This window comes from Cupressus sempervirens, chromosome 1, assembly GCF_028749045.1.
Source record: "Cupressus sempervirens isolate cs-2001-9-10 chromosome 1, ASM2874904v1, whole genome shotgun sequence".
NCBI lineage: Eukaryota > Viridiplantae > Streptophyta > Pinopsida > Cupressales > Cupressaceae > Cupressus > Cupressus sempervirens.
This window is the reverse complement of record NC_143118.1, coordinates 545480518-545504204: the sequence shown is the minus strand read 5'-3', so window position 1 is coordinate 545504204 and position 23687 is coordinate 545480518. Positions and strand designations below refer to the sequence as shown.

The 23687-nt window shown below is 38.7% G+C and overlaps 1 protein-coding gene across 3 annotated transcripts in view; it reads left to right on the top strand.

Moving 5' to 3' along the window:
* The first annotated feature begins 542 nt into the window (after nt 1–542).
* The window catches only part of LOC149578613 (F-box/FBD/LRR-repeat protein At2g04230-like), a 51855-nt gene continuing 28710 nt past the window's right edge, over nt 543–23687 (top strand). For 2 of the 3 annotated variants that reach the window (XM_089830218.1, XM_089830227.1), the window contains exons 1-2: nt 543–1679; nt 1842–2019. In XM_089830218.1, the coding sequence (XP_089686344.1) occupies nt 627–1679; nt 1842–2019 (1231 nt within the window). In that variant the 5' untranslated portion in view covers nt 543–626. Of the gene's footprint in view, nt 1680–1841; nt 2277–23687 lie in introns of those variants that run through there. The other variant, XM_089830211.1, reaches the window with a different exon arrangement.

Here is a 23687-nt window from a genome sequence, read left to right as displayed (position 1 = left end):
TGACATCCTTTGATACAACATGGGCTAGTAAAGATTACATCTCTTGACCTTGACCTTGTTCTTTACTACATCTCATGGCACTAGCTCTTGTTTGATTTATCCTTAATATGACTATAACAATTCTATTGTTTACTTCTTTAATGTCGATAATCTCTAAAGTTTCTAATTGACCTCAAAAAGATAATACATCATTGTGAAATCTTCAATGACCTACAATCTTAATGCTCCACTCTCATCTTATTGAAATTATAATTGATATAATAAATTTATTAATTCAACCATTGTGTTATAAAACAACCTTATAATTTTTTATTACAAAATTTAGTTTATGGTGAATTGTTTGTTGTGTAATTTGACCTATTATGCGTTCTTAACAATTTATAGTAACTTTGTGTGCTCTTATGATTTCAATTATTTTGAATTTCCAAAAAAATTTATTCGTAAGAAAAATAGTTACACTGCTCGAATTCAAGTAATTTAGTTTCCCACAAATGTGAAAAATGTAAATATTGTACCAATATTAACTCCAAATATTTCCTGCTTGCAACACATTTATGTGTTTAAAAGGATTTCCCGGCACGAGCCAAAATTTCTAAGATCATCCAATCAATTTGTTATTCTGCTTCATGGCTGCACAGGATGCATTCTATACACTTCCTGATTCTCTTCTTTCTTTCATACTTAAAAAACTCCCAATAAAGGCTGCTGTTAAATCTTCCATTCTTTCCAAAAGATGGAGATTTCTGTACACTCAGATGCCTGAACTCACTTTTTCTCCGGATCTTATTTTGGGACCTAACTGCCCTTCTCTCAATCCTCTCCTCGTGTCAAGCGCAGAGAATATAATTTCCAGCATCTTGCTTCTGCATTCACATAATCTGGAGGCCTTTCACCTCCGCAACACTGGGTTTGATCATAACCAACGACGCTTCGCTCATGAAAATGTGTGCAAATGGGTAAAATATGCATCTTTGTGTAATGTTCAACACCTCACTCTGTATGACCACTACGTGCCGACCCTTTTTGATGAACGTGTCGATCAGCTCCACCGTTCTTCAACAGAAACCCCACCCGCTGCTCTCTTTTCATGTTCGCGTCTCATAACACTGTATCTCTGCGACTACATTCTCACCAGCATCCCGATTGATTTCGTTGGATTCCCCTACCTGATTAGTTGTCGCCTAGAGTATGTTCAGTGGACAGAGGAGTCTTTAGTCTCCTTCATCTCACTCTGCCCCATTCTGCAAAAACTTGAAATAATAGGAGATGATTGGCTAGGCACTGTAGTAATTAATTCGCCCACCATTGAACATTTGTATGTGCGACGCGTGAAATCTCTCTCTGTTAACTGCCCCAAACTTAAAATTATGTCGGGGATGATGCTTGAGGATTTAAGTGTAAACGGTGTAAGGTTATATGAGCTTTCCTCTGCGATGTGGCATCTTGAAATGGACAGCGGAAGTACTCTGAAGGAATTATCGATGGAATTCTGTCTAGGAGATATTGTTTCAACAAGTAGGTTTCTTCACATAATAGGCAACTACCAGTCTTTGCAGGAACTTGTTATATACCTGGGCCCTTCCTTTGAAAGGGAAATAGAGATAGATGCTCCTCTACTGAACCTGCTTCACAGGCTTCCAAATCTTCAACGCCTGCATATAGAGGGCTGCTTTTTACAGGTATTTATCCAAACTTCCTTACCTCAAGGGCAATAGTTTTTCAGTTGATATTTTAAAGTCACGCATTTTGAATATATATAAATAAAAGATCAAATTTTTTTTCGTAAACAATGTGAGAAAGGAACCCTTGGTAACGTTACTTATCATGTCATTGCAAAGCAGGAGATGACAAGAGATCCTATACCTGATTGCTTAGCCTCTCCACTTGTTAACCTTAAGAAAATCCATGTGGAGGTGCTTGAGTTAGACTGCAAAGAGGTTGCACTAATCAGTTGCTTCCTCCAGAGCTTGCCCTCTCTTGAAACAATGGAAATTCGGCTACCTGACGAATATGATGAAGGTCTATGCATGAACTTCTTTAAAGATATTTTGTCGTTGAGGAGAGCATCCTTACTAGCAAGAATTATTGTACTAGACTCTTGATTTGATTCCATGCTTTTTCCCAAAAGTTGTATATCTTCGTGAATTTTTTTGGCTTTTACTACCAATATAGTCTTGTGATTTCTTTTAAGCATACAGAATGACTATGGAGATATTCAATGTGTGGAAAACTGAGAAATTTTTGGAATGAAGAAGAATAGAGATGCTAATATCTAATGACTTTAGTGGATCTGTCATAAAGTTTTTTATTGCCAAAGGCATTAGTATCTGTTTCTTCGTGTTTTTAATTAGGTGTATCGAGTTCCATTTTCAATTTCTTAAATTTCCTCCACTTTATTTTCACAATCTGTGTTTATAACCGCCTATATGAATTGCACCTGCTTGTTTGTCTCTTGTGAGCTATTTTATTCTCGATTTTGGCATGTGACAAGGAATGCCTCTGGTTGAACATTAATCAGGTCCTTAAATAATAAGATTCCAAACCTGAATCGGTTCTTAGTTTTCAGGCGAGAGGGTGATGCAAAGCTACTCCTAATAATTAGGAGACAAGTAAAATTTTGATTCCTCGAAATTATGGCTGGGGTTTCATGGATAGAGGCTCCCTAAAAAAATTCAACGAGGCTGCTGTTATATATTTTTTTGGGAATATTTTAAAGCTAGGCCTCTTGGATCTAGAAGTCCAATTCAGCTCAAAAGTTTAAGCTCCAAAATTTAAGGAAGCTATGGAATGAACTCTAAATAAATGATAAAGCCAAATAAATAGATTTATTTGTCATTAATTTTTATTTTATTTTACGAATCTAAAGTTTAGATAATTGGCAAGTGCTAGAAAAAATTACCTAAGCCAAGGTGGCAATTTGTAGTCCCACCCCTATTTCACCAGCTTAAATCCGCCTCCTAGACTGTAGGAGCTGCTATAGTCAGACAAAAAATTCTAATTAATCTGAAACATATTTTTTAATCTCATAGAACTCCCTCCTTTTTGAAAATTTGAAAATAGACAATGAAGCCCCCATGGAACTCCAGCCTAAAGTCTAATTCATTGTTTTCTCCTATTTTGTTGGGGTTGTTTGCAACTATTTAAACTTTCAGGGTGCAGCTGTTACTGTTATGCTGTCTTGTCAGTGTGAGATTAGGACTTCACGTGTTCTCATGCCAACGAATATGGTCTGTAATATACGTAGTGCCACACTCTGTGCCTTCATTTCACTCTACTCCCTTTTGCAAAAACTTGAAATAAGAGGAGCTGATTGGCTAGGTAATGTAGTAGTCTTTTCACTCACTATTGAATATTTATATATTCACCACATAAATCTGTGTGTTAAATGCCCCAGACTCAGAATTTATATGGCTAAATGTTTGAGGATTTGAGTGTAAACAGCATAAGGTCCTGTGAGATTTCTTACGCCATCCTTTATGTTTAAATGGACTATAGAAGTACTCTAAGGGAATTTTTAATTGAATGCTCATAAAGGACCCTGTCGAGGAAACATTTCAACAAGTAGATTTCTGGCATAATTGGGACTTCTTACATACCTGGGCGATCCCTTTGAAAGCGAAGTGGAGATGGATTTTTTCTACTGAACCTATTTCACATGCTTCCAAATCTTCAATTGCTGCATATAATGGGATCCTTTGTATGGGTAATGTAATGTCCCCTTCTTGTAACAATTTATACTTTTCCCTATATGCACAAATCCAGGTGAAGTAAATAGCAAAATGTAGTTAGAGATATAATGCTCTCTCTAAAAAATAAGAGGAGATAGGCTTGTTTTGGAAACCTACAACCAAATAGAGTATATATAATTCTTGACATACATCCAATTCTAGTGCTAGTAAATATACACATGAATCTACACAACAAATCTTATTGATTACATGGGAGTTCAACCATAACGAGGGTTGTATTGGAAGACATGATGAGATGTCTCATGAGTCTCCTACCCTAGGACCACCAACATGGCCTTATTCTCAATGACCTCATGTGGTCCTTAGCCAACAGTCTTCAACCATCACCATGAGGTGGTGTACCTAATGAGGGCTTTATGATGTTCTCCTCCCTCTTATGATTGACACACTTCAACAACTAGTCAATTTGGGGCTAGTAGGAAGCTGCAATAGGGTGTCCTTGACCCTCGACCCTAAGCCCAAGGCATGACCTTATTCTCCTTGACCTAATTTAACCAAAATCATGAGATGACCTTGTGTCCTTAACCATCTTTATGAGGCACCATACGTAGTGGGAATCCTTCGCCATTTTCTCTCCTTTAAATCAATTCCATGTTGATAATATATAGACATTAGATTCAAGTATTCATTAATTGTATATAATCAGATATAAACATTCTGTATTCCACCTATATATATTATATAGTTATAATTGCATATGTGGATCTAGCCTTTCATACCACTACAATTAGAGGATATAGATAAGTCCTTTGGCTGTATGCACTATTGCATCTAATTATTATCGAAGTGTTTCTGTTGTTTCATCGATTCTATTCTTGAGTGTATATATTTTTCTTCTTCTGCTGCTGCTAATTGCTTCTGCTATTCATTCCATATATAGCTTTATCCATATGTATATTATGTCTAAAATCCGCATATGCTCATATTCCAATCTGCATATTCTCTTCTTTTAGATCTGCGTATACCATTGTGATATTATTTCCAATCCTTCACGACCTGCTCTTAAAATCTCAAGAATATTCTTTTTTCTGCTCTTTCTTTCCCAACATGTCTTTTTCTCCAACTTCCCTCGTATAAATATCCTATTTCACCTTTTCATGAATAAGTACTAGTCTTCTAAGGGAGTTGGCCCTTTTTATATTTTTTCTTTTGATAGGTAATAGGCTTTGGCTGATATATTATATTAATATTGAATAATTTTTAGCAAACCCGGTTCAGTGTGGGTGCTGGCAGGAAAGAACCGAGTGAAGAAAACCTCCACTCTTGCCCATTTTTAAAAAGAATAATACTTTTATTGTTGCAATTATGCAGTCAACCAGGATATTAATTATTGTGTTGCATACAATAATCTTCTTACCTACAAGGGATATAAGATGCAAGTTTTCTTGGACTTCTTTTCTCCTGCCATGGAACCAGTGGGGGAAAGGACCCAATACTTGAACGCATTCCAATGGTTGTGATAAGAGTTGTTGATTTGATACCCACACTTATTGATTTTATATCCATACTTCTTAACTTAATATCTTATTTTTTTGACAACATTCAACCAATAGTTGTGACTTTGAAGTTGTTAGTCCAATGATTACTACCCATTATTAAATGAAATGTACCCTTAGTTGTAATGATGTGATGCCACATCAGCTGTGCAAGTATGGGTACCCATTTTGCATGGCCATTGGTCTCACTTTTTAATTGGGGTCTTTTGGACATCATGGCAAAATACATGCTGATGTGGCATCATAATTGATGATGTGGACTTGAAACTTTGGTTATAAGCAAAGGACTTGCCAAGTAAGCTGCTGTAAAAAAATGAGTGTAATATGAGATTTTCATGTAGGAATTTGATAAGTGCAAAGTTAGAGTCCTCAAGAACTGGATCCTCTCCCCTAAGTTCCTTTCTCATATACTTTATGGTGCCTTGATGAAAGCTCTGTTCTTGCACATTTCTCAATGACAACCTCCAAATTTCTTTGACAATGTTGTTAGTTAACAGGAAAAAGTTCTCATTGCATGCTAAATAGTTTAACGGCCTATAAACTGCCATATAAGATTTCATACAATAGTTATACTACTAGACATGCCTTTGTTTTATTTTATAACTGTTACCATGTGTCGCTCTTTGGTAATCTGCCACTCGATAAAATAAAATAAGATACAGTCATTCCAGTAAACTTGTTAGCCAAAACAATAAAAAACGGGGATACTCCTCGTTAATCTGGAGCTGCCTACCCCAAGTTGAATTTGAGATCCTCATTTACACACCAATTATTGTGACATAATCAAGTATTGCAAATTCTCAGCCCTCTTCTTTCAAGATTTCAGATAGATCATCATTAGAGGTGCATAGTACAGGTTAGTATAGTTCGAAAGCATAACACTTATCGTCATAAAACAGAGTGGATAAAGAACATAATCTTCCTCTATGCTAGATTACAGTATAGATGAAGAATTGTTCCTTTCATATCAAATGGAAGTATGACTATCATCAGATTGTTCTTTACCAAAAATGATGATGCTCTTATAGTTATTATCACAATTTTCTGTTAGATAATCATGCTGTGTTAATTCTGCTTTAGTAGATTTGCTATAGTTTGAACTGTAGCAGAGGCTTATCAAAATACACATATTCAACTAAGTTGCCAATTTGGATGCAGATGCGGATGCGGGTGCGAGAATTGGAGAGGGTGCACGATTTTTTTTTGGGGGTTTGGATGCTTATATATATGCAAAGAAATATACAAAATTAAATCGTTTGATAGTATGATACTTCATAATTGATCAAGATAACTATCAATGCCAAGATAGTTTACAAATACTCAAATTCAGATAGCTAATAACCAATAAGCCATATCATAAGTCTATGTTCATGATTTCAATGCAAATCAGAAAATCATTACAATTATGAAAACAAAATTTTGTTCATGATCTAATGTTCATCAATCAAGATTTAAGAGTCACTAATCAGAATCACAGGTTTGTCAAAAATATCCTCATCATCTCCAACTGTTGCAAGTTCAAGATCATTTGAACACAAAGTAGTTCCACCATGTATTGTGATGTTACCATCATCATCATCATCTATGATTGCAGTGAGTCTAGTAATATCCTGAATTGTTGCATCCAAGTTGGCACAGTCAGGGGCTACATCCCAAAGTTTGGTGGCCTCTTCCTTGTAGTAATCCTCATATGACAAAGATGCAAGTTGGTATGAATGTAAACCAAGTGTTCAACTTTTTTTGAGCCCAATCAGTTATGCTTCACCGTGTGGTAAGGAGTATGTACTCCAATTCTGTTCAGCAGCAAAAGAACTTGCAGCTTGGACAATGTTCACAAAAGTAAACATAAAAATGGAAAGCAAATTAAAGAATGTTAAGCACGGAATTGCAGAATACAAGTGGTTAGATTGCAAGAGGTTGTGGATACTTAAATGGTTGACCATAGAGGTACCACCATGTGATAGCTCCCATGTTGTTTTGGTCCCTTATTGCAATTGGATTAAGTTTTACTCTTGAGGCAAATAAGCCAAATTCTGTCATAACTTTCTTGTGTGTTTCTTCATCTTGGAAGAGTCTTTCAAAATCTTTGTAGCACCCATTAGTGATGTCTTCATCCACATATGGTGCTACTCTATCCGGCATAACAAGTATTTCCTCGTTATAGTACCTCAGAGATAAGGCATATGCAAGGAGGTGCAATGGGGTGGTCATGTTTTCCCAACGATGGTGAATGATTGTTTCCATCTTATTGCATAAGATTTCACATTCTATAAGATTCTCATGTGTTTGTATGGAAAGTTTTACCTTCTCTATCATTGTGTGCATGCCATCATAGACATCCCCCAAACAAGGTTTATCTAGATTCGCAAACTGGAGCATAGTCATGATAGGCTTGGTGAAATCCAATACAAATTGCACACAAGCCCACCAACTGTCATCCAAGACCAATGTCTTTACCTTTTGGGCACTCGCTAAATGTGAAGCCTTTCAGACATCCCATTGATTGGAAATAAACATTTGGCTCAATGCCCCCTGCACCTTGACAAGTCGTTTCATAACAATAGTATGAGATACAAATCGAGTCTCAACAACCTAAGCAAGTTAATAACAATTTGTTGATTAAATATCAAGCAAAGTTATATATAATTTGATAATTGAACATTACATAAAATATCTTAAAAATTAATTAAATAAATAAAGTTTAGCAATTACAATTTACCTTTAACAACTCCAATTTGGAGAATGATTTGAATATCGATTGTGACATTTGATAATTCATCATAAACATTTGTATCTCCTTCCCCCGTGATATATTTGTCGAACCCAATCTAATTGAGTGCCAATTTTTTGCATAACCAAGTTGAGGGAGTGTACAGTGCACAGTTTTCAAAAAACTAAGTCACAACATTTGGCAAATATCAAACCTGAGATTCAGATATTGCTGAATATGAAAATTTTCTGAAATATTTGACAAAATTTGCTAGTTGTTCAAATGCAAAAATCAAGATGTTATTCTGCTGTAGTTACATTTAGAAACTGCTATATTTAGCATTTTGAAATCATTTTTAGGGATTTCGGATCAAATTTTTTTCTATAAAATGTTGTTCTTGGGCCCTTAAACACATGGATTGACCATGGAATTCTCAAGAGGAAAATTACTGAGCATTTTTCTTGCATTATCTGCCATATTTGTAGTGATTGTGCATCCTAAGGAGTGTTGAGAGGCAAATCCTTGCTTGAATTCCTGCAATGTTTTGAGTTGGAGAGTGTAGAGGTTGGTTGAATGATTGAATCCTTGCTTGAGGTGTGTTAAAGATTGTAGATGCAATAGAGATCCTTATCTCTGATTTTATATGACCATTATGGTCATATTCAGCTGAAGAAGACAGCTGTGATAATATTTGAAATTATATTAGAGTCATGCATATTGAAATATGAAGTGTCGAATATTTGGGAATATAAAGAGACCTTCATGTGTAATATGAACTGTCTCAATTCAAATCTATTAATGTGATTACTCAGTGTATTGTAAGCAATCAATTGAAAGCTTTGTACTTGAACTTTTTTATTATCAATAAAAGAGATTTTTGTTGGTATGGCTGGGTTTTTCCGTTCAAGTGGAAGTGTTTTCCCAAGATAAAGTTCGCGTGTCAGTTTACATTTATTTTGTTCCTTTTATTGTTGTTTATCTTTATTTCCCATGGAAAACATTAACATGGTATTAGAGTCAGGTTGGATAACAACATTTAAGGAAATCTCTTTTCTCTAGTTCATGTATTAATTCTGGTAGCTTCGAGATTAATTTATTCTTATTGGCGTTCTTTGTTAATAGCTGCGAGAAATATCATTCACCTATAATGAGATTCTTTGAGTTATCTCAGAATTATTTTTTGTAAAATGGGTTGTGATAATAAGACAATATAAGATAATAATATTAATTTCCACGAGAAACCAACAAGGTTTATGGGACTGAGCATACAAACAGAAGAGCCGGCCAAAGCAGAAGCACCAAACGGTGACTGAGAAGAACAAAAGCAAGAAACAAAACAAGAGAGAAGGCAAGGTAAAGACTAAGGGTCTTTCCTTGTCACAAAGAAATCAGTAATAGAGGGGTAAACCCGTGAACGATCCATAGTCTTAGAATGCTGTGTAGAACCGCTGTAGGACTGTTGTTGCCTGGAGAGACTGGTGCAGTGTTTAACCGATCTAGAATGAGAAGTACTGGAAGGCCTTTTCAAACCCCGTGGAGGAGACAAGGCAGAGAAAAAGGCAGTAATGAGCTGGTTTGAAGTACGCCCCTGAGGTATAAAAGACTGCAGGGTGATCTCCCTGGATCTCAAGAAAATGCTCAGCATGGAAGGCCATCTTAGGTCGCAGACCTCCTGGGGGATTACTCCAGGTAGTGGTAATGTACTCTCTATAAATATCCTGTCTGACATGCTCGTTCAACTCCTGACATGAGGGGAGAAGATGAGCAGGAGCATCAAGTGAAAACTGGTCAGGAGGAAGACGATCTATCTCAATACCAATCGAACCCAACAATAGGGTGGCCTGGGCATACCAACAACGAGACCTAGTAGAAGTGTCGGATCTCGTAATCTCAACAGAAGAACAGTATGTTAGATGAGAGTATCTGTGCCAGTCAACGCCCGACTCTAAAAAACCACGAAGTCGATGAAGAAACCAAATCAAGTAAAAAATGGTTGTAAGTTTGAGAGGATGAGCTCCAAACTCAGCTAAGACAATGCCGTTAGGGGTGAGTCTGTGACCCGCTCAATAGACACCCAATCAAAAGCAATAAGAGAAGGCCCCCAAACAACTGAGCCATAGAGAACTGTCGGACAAACCAAGGAGTCCAAAAGGGACAACTTGGACAAAATATCCCGAAAATGATGTCTGAAGCATTATCTTTCCAGCAAAGCCAGAGAACCCATGCCCTTACTAACTTTGGACTGAATAGCTTGTCTCAAGCTAAAGTGCAGCCCTGAGAATTTCACACTAAGATACATATAAGAGGGGGTAATCTCAACCTCGTGACCTTGAAAGAAGAAATGAAGATGAGAGGTCTTTAAACAATTAAAGACTATAACCCGAGTCTTCGACAAATTGACCACAAGCTGCCACTGATCACAAAACTAAGCCAGACCATCCAGGAGTCTCTGCAAGCTGTCGGGAGAAGAGGCCAAGAGAACCACATCATCAGCAAAAAGGAGAATGGAGATCAAAACTTGATGCAAATAGCATCCATCACTCGGTTGAGAGGAGTTCACAAGGAAATCCTCCAACTCATCAATATATAAACCAAATAGAGTAGGAGAAAGAGGACAGCCCTGTTTCACCCCAATGGTGCTCTGAATCAGAACAAAAAAGCCTTCTGGAGTCCTGAGCCTACTGGTTACCCTCTCATAAAGCCTCATAATAGCAGTCTGCAACATATTCGAGATCCCAATCTCACAAAGTCTCTAAAATAAGACCAACCTAGGAATAAAATCGAAAGCCTTACGGAAGTCCACAAAACAACAATAGACCTTCTAAGAATGGTGCCTAGCCTCCTCAATGATAGCCCGTAGCGTGAATACATGATCCATAGTTTGATAGTTTGCCCAAAAACCAGCCTACCCTTTAGCTCTACATCCTCTTCTATCAAGCTCACTAGATAACATGGTGTTCAGAGTAGTGGCATAAAGTTTGGCAAAAGTATGTCCAATCATAATAGTCCTGTAGTTACTCGGATCGGATGCAAGCCCAGATTTGTGAATAGGGTAAACCACATGTCTAGACCAGGCCTCAGGAAATTAGTGCAAACCACTCTATTAAAGAGTGTAGGAAGGTAAGATCCAAGAACCGAAGCACCAAGCTTGAAAAGTTCTGCCAAAAAACCCTCTTCATCCACTGCTCTGTTGCATCTCAAATATCCTAAGTTGCACGGGTACCTCCCCCCCCCTCTGGACCACGTACCGGTTCGAACCGGTTCGTGGTTCTGGTCCGATTCGACCTGGGTTCGTTTTTGGAGGCCTGGTTCGATCTGGTTCGAACCAGGGTTCGAACCCAAGAGAACCACATATAAAATTTCGGACCAGGGTTCGAACCCAAGAGAACCACATATAAATTTTCCACATTACAACATGTTTTAATTTAATTTATGTTGATACATCTTGGGTCTGGGTTGGTAGGCATTACAATGCCACAGTTTTTTAGTGTTGAGTAATCCCTAGCTGTAAAACACTTTCTATTTGAATCAAAATGCTACTAAATTTGAGACACCCACAAGAGAAGATGCTCAACATGTGGCGACCACCATGACCAATTTCGAGGAATTTCAGGGCCTATTTGAGTAGCAATATGAATTTTTCAAACACTAAACAATAAACAACGTTTTATTGGGAAATGTTGCCCTGCAGAAGAAAGTTACGGTCACATGAATATGGTCAGGTGGGGCAGCTACTTACCACATTGTCTATCACTGTTTGGCTGATTATTTCTCCTCTAGGTATATTAAAAATTGTATTAAAGAATATTGAATCTGGGACGTCAGACTGTGTTATCCAGAGGCCTCCATGAATGGTCTTTTTCCAGTTTACTGTTGTTGATCAGTGCTTGGGAGATTGTGCCCAAAGAGATTGAAGAATATTCAGCTGGTCAAAGGGATTTACCTTCTGCAAGCTAGATCTAATTAGTTTTTAACCACGTTCAATCGATTATGTTAATCATAATAAGAGTTTGGTAAATAAATTTATGAAAAGAAGAAATTTTTATTAAAACTTACTGTTGATCTGCATAAACTAATCAGATACAGTTATGAATTTTTTAAATGAAAGGGAAGAGATCTAGTCGCTAGGGGTTCCAATGATCGCTGTGGTTTGCTACTATATTGTTTATGCTGTTTTAAAGTTTTTTGTTGTTCAAATGTGTTTATGCTACTATGCTACATTCTAATTCTAACTCATGCTTCGTAAAGATGTATATATATATATATATTTTAAAAAAAATATATATATATTTTTTACATGTTTTTGTACTAACGAACCCAAACGAACCCAAACCCCTTTTCAAAATTTTGTCGAACCAGCGAACCGGTTCTCGAACCCGAACCCGGAACCGAACCGCGAACCGGCAACTTAGCTGAAATATCTGATGGCCTCAATAATACTGGAATAGGTGAACAAATGGTAGTATGGAGGTGGAGTGGAGTGAAGAGGTGGCTACCTAGGAATGTCGTAAAGCATAATGATATGGGAGGTTAGAGAGTGGTAGTCAAGAGTGGAGGACGGAGGGAGCACCAAGGGAAAAGGGTACGCCAAAAGATCTGGGGATGCTGAATAAACATGCAGCAAAGGATTCTGTATTGAAAAGAGGCAAAAGAATGCTTCTTGTGGCAAAGAAAACAGAGGTACGAAAGGCACAGATGGGTGAAGGTAGGAGACTGAGTCTCAAAGGCGGCGTGAACATAGCAATGGAAAGCTTTACAAGCAGTATCGAACCATTTATTCATAGGACAAGTATTCCGATGCTTAGCTCTGAGAGAGGGAGGGGAACGGTGAGGAATAGAAAGAAGAGCAAAATCCCAGATGGCAGAGGCAAGTGAATCAAACATGTCAGAGGCCGCAAGCGACTCACTAAAACTAGCAAGTGTTAGAAGTCTCCTAAGGTGGAAAGTGAAGAGCTCACCATCGCTCTCGGGGTAATGAAAGCGAGTAGGAAAGGAGACGGTATCAGCCAGACCATGAGAAGACTGGAAAGAGTGTAACAGTTGGGGTGAAACGCAAGTAGAAATGCTAAGAAGAGCATGATCAACCAAGGGGAGACGCAAAATGGTGAAACTGCGAATGGAAGAAATGAAGGAGAGGAAATGACATAGTCAACAACACTTGCACCACCACAGTGCGACCAATAGGTAAAGAGGTCCAATCCAGGAAGGATAAACCATTCAAAATCAACAACCCAAAAGACTTACAGAGCTGGAGGTGGTGGCCATAACCTAAGAGCGGTCCAAGAACATCCTCCGAGGTGCGCTGAAGTCCCATACTAGTCGGGTCTAACTCAGAAGTGCAGTTCAAATTAGAACGACAATCATGCAAAGGAGTCTGAAGATCCTTGGTTCGAGTGTTGAAGTCTCCAAGAATAATAATATCACCCAAAGCTGCAAACTGTGAAATGCTCTCGTGAAGGTCACAAAAAGGATCTCCATTCTCCGGGTCACGAATGATATAAGGAGAGGTCGATGGAAAATAACAAACAATAATAAAAATATCTCTTTGTCGGTATTTCCACCGACCAATCCAGACCCACATAAATTTGGCAAAGGCGTTAGAGTGAACAATTGAAGTGAAACTAAAAATATTATCATGTATCAAGCAAGCCACACCCCCAGACCCACGGACCCCACTAGAAGTCCGGACCTCATCTCTACAAACTGACAGCCACTAATAACCAAGATATCCTGGAAGAGGGCACATGGGGCTCTCGTGATTCTCAGTAACGGCCAAAATACTTGAGGACCCCACCGCATCATGAAAAAGACTTGAGTAATGACCATAAAGAGCCATTACCATTCCAGCAGTTGACAAGAAGAGAAGGGGGCTTCCTCTTGTCAAACTGCTATCGGAACCGCCGTGTTGGTTTGGAGGTTGTCCTCTCTACCCAACCAGTAGGAGGAGAATCACGAACCATAGCTCTAAGATTCCTAATAACAGCCCATTTCCCAGCACGCCTAGCATCTACCACAATTCCCCGAGCATTTTTGAGTTCTATAACTTGTGCCTTAGTAAGATCTTCGTCCAGATAAATTTTAGAGGGGAGAGAAAGCAACTTTCTCTTCACTCTAAGGGCACAAAGCCTATCTGAAAAAGAGAAGAATTTGATGAAAAGGGTGTCTCCCGTACCAAACCAACATTTATCCAAGGTAATATCGGAGATACCTAGTTGATCCTCTAGAGATAAAGGAATGTCCAACAGTAGCAGGGTCGGAAGTGGGTGTAAGACCATGAACCCGCAAGTTTAGCTCACGTGCACACCGCACCTGCTCATCATCAATCTTACCTTGGACAATCTTGTCTATACTCAGCCTAGGGGTTGTAGTATCTGTATTAGTGCAAATAGAAGCCCATGATTTCACCTTCTATTCAATTTCCACAATCAAAGAAGAGTGTATTGTTGCCATTTCGGTCTGTTGTTCTTTGATTTTCTCCAGCCCATCCAGTTGTTCAATAACAACCTCTAAGTTGGATTTTAACCCTACTGTTTCAGAGATGAAAGTATCTAAAAAACGTTGGATTTTTAAGGTGTTTGATTTTGTGGACTATTTGAGATTTTCAATTTCCGCTATCAACTCAGCAACCCATTCCCTTAGCAAGGTGTTATCAATCTCCAACTTAAAAACACGATTAGATAATCGCTGATATGAGGGTTTGATTTTGGGAAGAGTTATCACCTATAGTCATTGTAACCGCCAATACAGACTAGAATTTGGAGTCGTAAAAAACCTTAAGCTGGACGAACAATTAGCAGTATGTACGGCAAAAATTCGAGCCAAGAATATACCAGATCAAACCAGTTTGTACAGCAACCCAAACCCAAACAATGAAGCAAATCCGGCAATGGAAGGCAAGTCCGGAATGAATCAGAAAGGGAGAGAGAAAACTTGTTGAGAAACATGAAGAGCACCTTGCAGTTCGAACAAGAAGAAGCATGCAAGGGACTGGATGGAAACAAAATTGAGCTCCCGGAAGGAAAGTATTTGAGCACGGGAAAAGTCGGAGCTCGTGAAGAGGAAAATATTAGGATGGAGTGTGAATGTGACAAGGGCCAAAAGGAATGCGTTGCAGAAAGAACACGGGAATGAACAAGGGAAATGCTATGCAGAAGAAGACGAAAGAAGCCCTCTGAATCAGAGAAAATCACAGAGAAAAGAGAAGAAAAATCAATAACCTGTAGTCAGTAAACTGCGACGGAAGTAAACTAAAGAAACCCACGCATGACTACTTGAATCACAGAGCTCGGATGCCATAGAAAACTGCGGTGAAGATGAAGAGCCAAAGGTTCATTGAAGCACATTATTGGTTTGTCATTAAAGAGTCTTCATGTTGAGTGACTAAAATCCCTTGGTATTCGCGGAATCCTCTTCAATATCAACACCGTCTCTTTGCTTCATGCTATGAAAAATTAAAAAAGGACCCTCTCAACTTATTTGTTTCTATTCATGTAGTGGGATTTGATTATCGTGATTGTTTGCAAATATTGTTTAATTAAATCGTATGATGAGTCTATATGCTATTTTGTGAAAAGTCAAGGGTAGTGATGATAGTTTTTACCATATCTATTCTTTTGTGTGCTTTGGCTTTGCATATATGTAGTTTTTTTTTTGTTTTTTAATTTCTCCTATTCTATATGTATATGTTTTCTTCTTTGTAGTAATTGTCATACGTATTTTGAGCCAAAGCATAGTGTTGAGCCTATGTCTGCGTCGATTCTAGTAGCTGATGTATTTGTGCTTGGTCGTTTTATAGAAGAAAATATATCTGTATGTTGTTTATTTCATAAATGTGCTTCTAAGTAGATGAGGTTTCTTTATTTGATTATGCATGTTGATGTGATTATTTTTTCGTATATCTTCTTTATCACAGAGATTGGATGACTTGGAACCAAAAATTGATGACTTGGCACCGAAAATGAATGACTTTATACCAATTGTGTCCTGCCAAAGGTTCATTGAAGCACATTATTGGTTTTTCATTAAAGAGTCTTCATGTTGAGTAACTGAAATTCCTTGGTATTCGCGGAATCCTCTTCAATATCGACACCGTCTCTTTGCTTCATGCTATGAAAAATTAAAAAAAGACCCTCTCAATTTATTTGTTTCTATTCATGTAGTGGGATTTGATTATCGTGATTGCTTGCAAATATTGTTTACTTAAATCGTATGATGAGTCTATATGCTATTTTGCGAAAAGTCGAGGGCGGTGATGATAGTTTTTACCATATTTATTCTTTTGTGTGCTTTGGCTTTGCATATATGCAGTTTTATTTTTATTTTTATTTCTCCTATTTTGTGTGTATATATATTTTTCTTTGTAGTAATTGTCATACGTATTCTAAGCTAGAGCATAGTGTCGAGCCTATGTCTATGTCGATTCCAGTAGCTGATGTATTTGTGCTTGGTCGTTTTATTGAAGAAAATATATCTATATGCTGTTTATTTCTCATGAGGTGTTCCTAAGTAGATGAGGTTTCTTTATTTGATTCTACATGTTGATGTGATTATTTTTTCATTTATCTTCTTTATCGTAGAGATTGGATGACTTGGAACCAAAAATTGATGACTTGGCACTGAATATGAATGCCTTTATACCAGTTGTGTCCTGTCAAATGTTCATTGAAGCACATTATTGGTTTGTCATTAAAGAGTCTTCATGTTGAGTAACTGAAATCCCTTGGTATTTGCGGAATCCTCTTCAATATCAACTGTCTCTTTGCTTCATGCTATGAAAAATTAAAAAAGGACCCTCTCAACTTATTTGTTTCTATTCATGTAGTGGGATTTTTATTTTTTTTTGGATTGGTAATGTTTTCTAATATATATTAATCATAAAACAGAAAATACATATAAGCCCTCGAAGAGCATCGAACCATCATTAACAAAAAGCCCTCCAACCATAAACACCAACCTATAGCTGCCTACCAGAACTTCAATACATTACAGCAGCCATGATCAAAATAACTCTAACCATCCTTCCCTTGGCCCAAACCCTCTACATTATAACAAAGCCACCAAAATTACATACATAACTATCACCTATTAGTAAAAAAACCTTAACCCCCAGCAACTAACCCAACAACATCCGTAGCACACTAACCATCTACTAGCGCCTACCCTTGATTTTCGGAGACAGCTCTCCCGCCTTGTGGACTGCACCGTCGACGTGGAAATTAACCCATTCACTCTCCGATTGATCCTCACCACCTTTCGCCCGGCTTAATTCCTCCCGTAGCTTCTCCCAGGCATCCTTCGCTGCCTTATGTAGAGAAGGCTTATCCGCCTTTGCCTTCCATCTGAGGAAGGGGATGTAGCCATAGCGCCTTCCTTCATCCTTGTCTTCAAAGCACTCCAAAAAATCCGACCCAATGCTTGGAACAGACCACTCAAGGATGGAATCTAGGCCACCCAACATGTCCTACTCAAACAGTGACCTAGCAACATAGCCCACTTACTCCGTAGTTTTATTTAACTCCAGCCCCCACGCTACTACCATCGCAATAACATCCAGATTAGAACGACGTTTCACCGTTCACTCCTGAAATTGGGCACCGATAACACCCAAGACCGCCTCAATCATCCCTTCAGTTTTTATCTTCAGCAAACCCTTCAGCTACTCCTTACTAACGGACCCTTTGAATGCTTTCAACTGCTTGTTGGAATCCATAGCAAAGGAGGCCTCCATTACAGTCGTCTTCCCCACACCTTGATAGAAAAACTAGAGATAAACACCACCTTCCCCGTGTTTTGTAAATAAACAACCCTCTTCCATTCACCTAAAAACATTAACCTCACATGCTTACAAAATCCATTCAAAACCAAATCCCATATACCGCCGCCGCCGAAACCATACTGGCTTCTGACACAAATCTATAATCCGGATAACAATAAGTTCGAAGCTTCATTCTCCAACTCTTCTCACACGCAGCCCCATCAAATCCAACAGGCTTCACCAGCTAGCAAAAAATGATTGACATCAGTATAATTACCCGTTTCCAACGCCAACTCCTCCCTCTAATCGTACCATTCTAAAATCCTCAAATGCAATTGAATTAATTTGGGGGAATGTTGTTGCCCAATTTGCCAACTTGTCCGCCTCCACATTCTCCTCCCTATACACATGGCTCACCTTAAAATTACTAAAAGTTTCCAACTCCTCTTTAATCTTTTGAATTGGATTTTGTTAGAACCATGCCTGCATCGAATCTTTAACAATACCATTTACTACAATTTTTGAATCCCCTTCAAGATGAAGATACTTAACACCCAATTTTTTAGCTAATAATATTGCTAAAAGTGCAACCTCTATCTCCGCCGCATTATTAGTGCCATCCACTAGCCGTTTCGTCGCAAAACCAATAATATCCCCTTTTCCATTTCTGGCTATTGCCCCTGCACTTGATAACCCTTTATTCCCTTTTGAAGCGCCATTGAAGTTAATTTTAATCCAGTCCCCTATTGGCGAGCGCCATCTAACCTCCTTCCTATCAAGTTTCATCTTATCTTCCCTTCCTCCATCATTGGCCCATTTAATTTTAATCCCAGGCCAAAATTTTTGCACCCTGCTATCCCAATAGTTTAAGATTCTCCTTGGGTGTTGTAACATACCATTGGCATTCATTCATTCTTCAATAGCTCGGTGAATTCTTTCCCAGACCTTATCCATACTTTCCAATCTATCTTGAAAGATCCGCCTATTACGCTCCTTCCATACTTCCCAAATGACTAAGGCTGGACTAACAACCCAAATATTTGAGTAGATAGATTTTTTAAAAGCTACCGGCCAGCCTTGAAACATACCTTGAAAGAGAATCCGGTAGGGGAGTCGACCAGCATAGATGCATCTTCAAACGCATCCAACATTGTTGAGCAAATTCACATTGAACCAAAAGATGATTTGTGGTTTCCATTGCATTCAGACATAGAGCACATCGAGGTGGGCCCACAAACCCAAACTTATACCTCCTATCATCCGTTAGTATCCTACCCTTCAAAGCTAACCATGCAAAAGCTCCAGCCTTGGGCAAGCATAATTTATTCCAACACAACTTATGGGGCCACCCATCCAAAATAGTGACCTTTCCACTAAGCTGATATCCCAATTTAGCTAACATCCACTCTTAGAGGCACGCCAGATAATCCTATCCTCCTTATTACTCAAATTAATTTGCCTATCCTGAAAAATACCTTTTAATCTCAATTTATGTTCCTTTGACAGCTGCAAATTGGAGAAGTCCTTCCATACCCGGCAAGAGCCTAATTGCCTCTCCTCCACATAACAATCCACTGTGTCACCCCATTCCGCCTCCATTACTGGAATAAGATCTTCAACTCCCTCAAGATCAGCCAACCTACTCAATCCATTCCAAGAGTCATGCCAAAAGGAGGCTTTTTCCCCATTACCAATGTGCGAAGAGATGTGGTTAGTGATGATTGGCCTGCAATCTAGCATGAAATTCCAAACAGTCGATCCCTTCGGCGGGTTCCTAACAGTAAGAATCCTCAAAGGGTCTCCGGAGTCTAAATATTTAGCCTGTAGTATTTTGACCCATAATTGTTCTGGATGCTCATACATATCCCAAATCAACTTCACACCCAATGTCTTATTGACATCTTGCCATCTACGAAGACCCACTCCCCCCTGTTTCTTTGACTGGCACAAAGACTCCCATGCTACCAAAGGAATTTTCTCTTCATTTTGGGTACCATTCGAAAGAAATTTCCTCATCCTCTGTTCAATATACCTTAGCACTTCCACTGGGATTTTCAAACAACTCATAGAAAAAGTTGGAATAGCTGAAATTACTGTCTGTAGCAGTAAAATTCTTCCTGCAAAAGACAGCCACCTCCCTTTCCAACCATCCAAGCACTTAATGCAACTATCAATCAATTCTTTCCATAAATTAGAATTATTTCTTCCCTGAAACAGCGGTATACCTAAGTACTTATTGGGTAGCTTTCCATGCCTCACCCCCAAAATTCGACATATCTTTGCCTGAATCTTACTTGCAGTATTAAAGAAAAAGATCTCAAATTTTTGCCAATTAATGAACTGATCCAACACTTTGCCATACTCTTCTATAACATTTTTAATACAACAAGCCTCCCTAACACTTGCCTCATCCATTAAAAAAATTATCATCCACAAATTGTAAATGCATAACTGTATCAACACCTCTAGCAACCTGCAAGCCATTCCACCTTTTATCCTTTTTTGCTTTTGAAATTGCTCTCCCCAACACTTCCACCAAAATAATAAAAAGAAAGGGAGATAGAGGATCTCCTTGACGAATACCTTGTAATGTCCCCATTTTAGCAGTTGACCAAGTGTGTGTGCGTTAGCCTTGTTCTACATGGTCTCGAGGGCTAATGAAGGGTTTAATGGGATCCTGGAGTGTTTTGGCCTAGTCATTTCCAGTTTGGGCCAAAACGAAGTTGATTTACTCAGTTTCAAGCATACTTACTATTTTTAGTAAGTCGGCAGGACACAGTGCAGGTCAATTTTGGTGATTGGATTTGATACTCCTCGGTGAGAGCTTTCCGATGAGCTATCATTTGCATTATTCAGAGTCCGATTGCTAATACATTTTAATGCCTAAAGTTTTATTAAAGTAACGTCTAATTTAATTATAAAATATTATAGTGTTACTTTAATATTTATTTTATGGGGATGTGTACCCAAGGGAGACATAAGGGGTATTTTAATATATGTTTTATATACTACACATCTTTTATCTCACATTGCCCATATGAGTTGAGCGGACCCTTGGAAATAGAATAAAAAGAAGCAATTGTGGCTTCATTAGCCAGGTTGAATATGAGAAGAAATTGGTGTGTGAGTTGCAACTCCGTTCTTGGCATTTGAGGACGTCTATCCTCTCTTGTAACATTCTAGACGTCATTCCCTTGGGGTTTGGCCTTTGGAATTCTTTGTTATTGGCTTCATTATCAGGCAATTTAGTTGCATTTTCAGGTACAGGCAGATTTGGTATTTTGCTCATATCTTCTTCACTACTTTTCCGATGCTTATGCCACTTTGAGGGAATGATATTACGAAGGTAGTGGACTGATTGAAGGACAAAGCATTGTAGCAGCAAGTTCGAAAGCATGGGCTGGAGTATTATGTCAACACTGCTGAAGTAAATAGTGAGTTGATAAATCTGCCATGTATTTGGTTTTATGAATTCTGAAAATAACATTTTATTAGCAGCAGTTCATTTCCACTTTGCATATTATTGTAGTTTCTTTCTTGTTTATGTTGTATGATACCAATTCTATGCACAAAACACAACAAACAAATAAACGTTTGATTTCCGGAGTTATAAGGGGTTTAAAACATTAAACGGAGAAATAAGAGGTTGAATGCAAACTGTTTGACAAAATTCCTTTCAGAAAATTGGTTTAGTTTTTTGGGACATCCAGGGGTGCCCATTACAGTGGTATCAGAGCTATTAGTCTTGCCATCCTGTGGAGGTCTTATAGGGAATTTGAAACAGTCGGATAGAGGGAAAAGTGTTTGACGAAATGTCAAAACACTAAAATCAGAAATTAAAAAAAAAACACTGGCTAAGCATTTATATTTGAGCATGCGACAGGGGCCTTATAATTTCCGCGATACCAAAGCAAGACAAAATAGGATTTCAGACTTGCAAAGCAAACAGTCTAGTACATCCATGCAAGGGGACATTGAATCCAGCCATACAGACATAGAGGAGATATTCTTTGATCAGGACAACAATATGAGTGATCGAGATGACAGGAATACAGGATTAGGCAGAGGCGGGAATGCCGGACCAGATCAGGGGGACATAATGTTCAGACAATTACTGGATACATTAGAGCAGGGGCAGTGTATGCAGCAGCAGCAGAATAGGCGAATGGACATGATGTTGCAGCTCATGGCTAGACAGATGGGTGTCAATATTAATCCAGGTGATGCCAACAACAGAAACAATAATAATGAGGGAAACAATAACCATGGAGGCCAAGGCAACAATAATGGTCCTGAGAATAACATTAATGGTAATAATGGACATGACAACAATGGGAATGAGGCTGATAACTTTAGACACGTTGCACGCCCAGCGCGGACTGCGAGCTCGAGACCTCTTCTACCCACCTTCCCACCCAGAGATCCGGTTCAACCAGTAAACGAACCGCAAATTACCGAGTTACAGGATCAGTTCAGGAGGGACTGGGAGGCTAGTGGACCGGAGTTTTAGGCGGATATTTCTCTCAGAGATTATATGGAGTTGAGGATGAGACACATGCCTAGAGCAGGAGGGAGGAATCAAAACTTTGAGCTGAGAAAGAAAGTTGGAAAACTTTCCTTACCTTATTATGATGCTTCAGGGAAGATGATTGTACGAGCTTGGGTGCAGAAGGTAGATACATACTTGCAGCTAAATCCTATGCCTGAGGAGGAGGCTATCAAGTATGCGGCTATGCACTTGGATGGCGTTGCACATGAATGGTGGCATCATGGCATGGTGACTTTGGGGCATAATCAGATTACATCCTATGAGGAATTCACCGAAACATTGATTGAGAGATTTGACACTAGGGATCCCGAGTTACATTTCAAGGAACTAGCACAGTTAAAACAGTCAGGTTCTGTGGATGCTTACATTGCCGAGTTTCAGCGCTTGTCTGTACTTGTTACTGATATCTCTCTTAGGAGATTGATGGTGTTATTTTGTGATGGTCTTGCTGATCCATTACGAGGTTGGGTGAAGGAACATGATCCACTCACCTTAGCTAAAGCAACTAAAAAGGCACGAGATTTAGCCCCTTCGGTATACAAAGGAAAAAATCATTCAATAGATTCTTCCTACCGCAAGGACAAAGACAAAAAACCATTTCAGAAAGAGTATAGTAAACCCAAAGAAGGATCAAAAGGACTAGACAATGAAACCTTGAATGAACATCGAAAGAAGAAGCTGTGCTTCCATTGTAGAGAGCCTTGGGACTTATCTCATAAATGTTCTCTCAAGGCTAAGGCAAATCAAATGGAGTATTTTTCAGCAGAAGATTTAGAGTCAGAGGGGGAGGATCAGCACTCCGATTCAAATGAGGGTAACACTATAGAGGAGCGCAACATTCCTAAGGATGATAGATCGTTGGCACACTTGATAGGGGCCCAAAAGGCAATCACATTTAAGGTCAGGGGTACTATCCAGGGGCAGAAAGTGATCTCTTATTGACACTGGGGCTACACATAACTTCATAGATGCACAGTTGGTAGCCAGGAGAGGGTTACAGATAGAGGAGCATGATGGGTTTAGAGTCATGTTGGCTAACGGTGATAAATTATTATGCACTCGGAAGATATCTAATCTTCACATCAGGTTTGGAGATGTCTACGAGTTGAAGGATGAGTTCTATGTTGTGGACATGGGAGATTATGATGTCATCCTCAGCATGACATGGATGGCTTCACTAGTGGAGTTCACACTCAACCTAGCGAAATTGGAGATGAGATTCCAGCATGAGGGCAGAACTGTGGTACTTAGAGGACTTTCAGATGGAGGTTGCAGAGTAGTGTCCTTGAGGAGAATGTAGAGACTTTTTTGTCATGATGACATAGAGTGGGCGGCAGAGTGCTACATTATGCCAACTTCACCAGAGCCACAAGAAAAGAGTCATCCACCAGATGTCCAGAAGATACTTGATAGACACGCTAAAGTATTT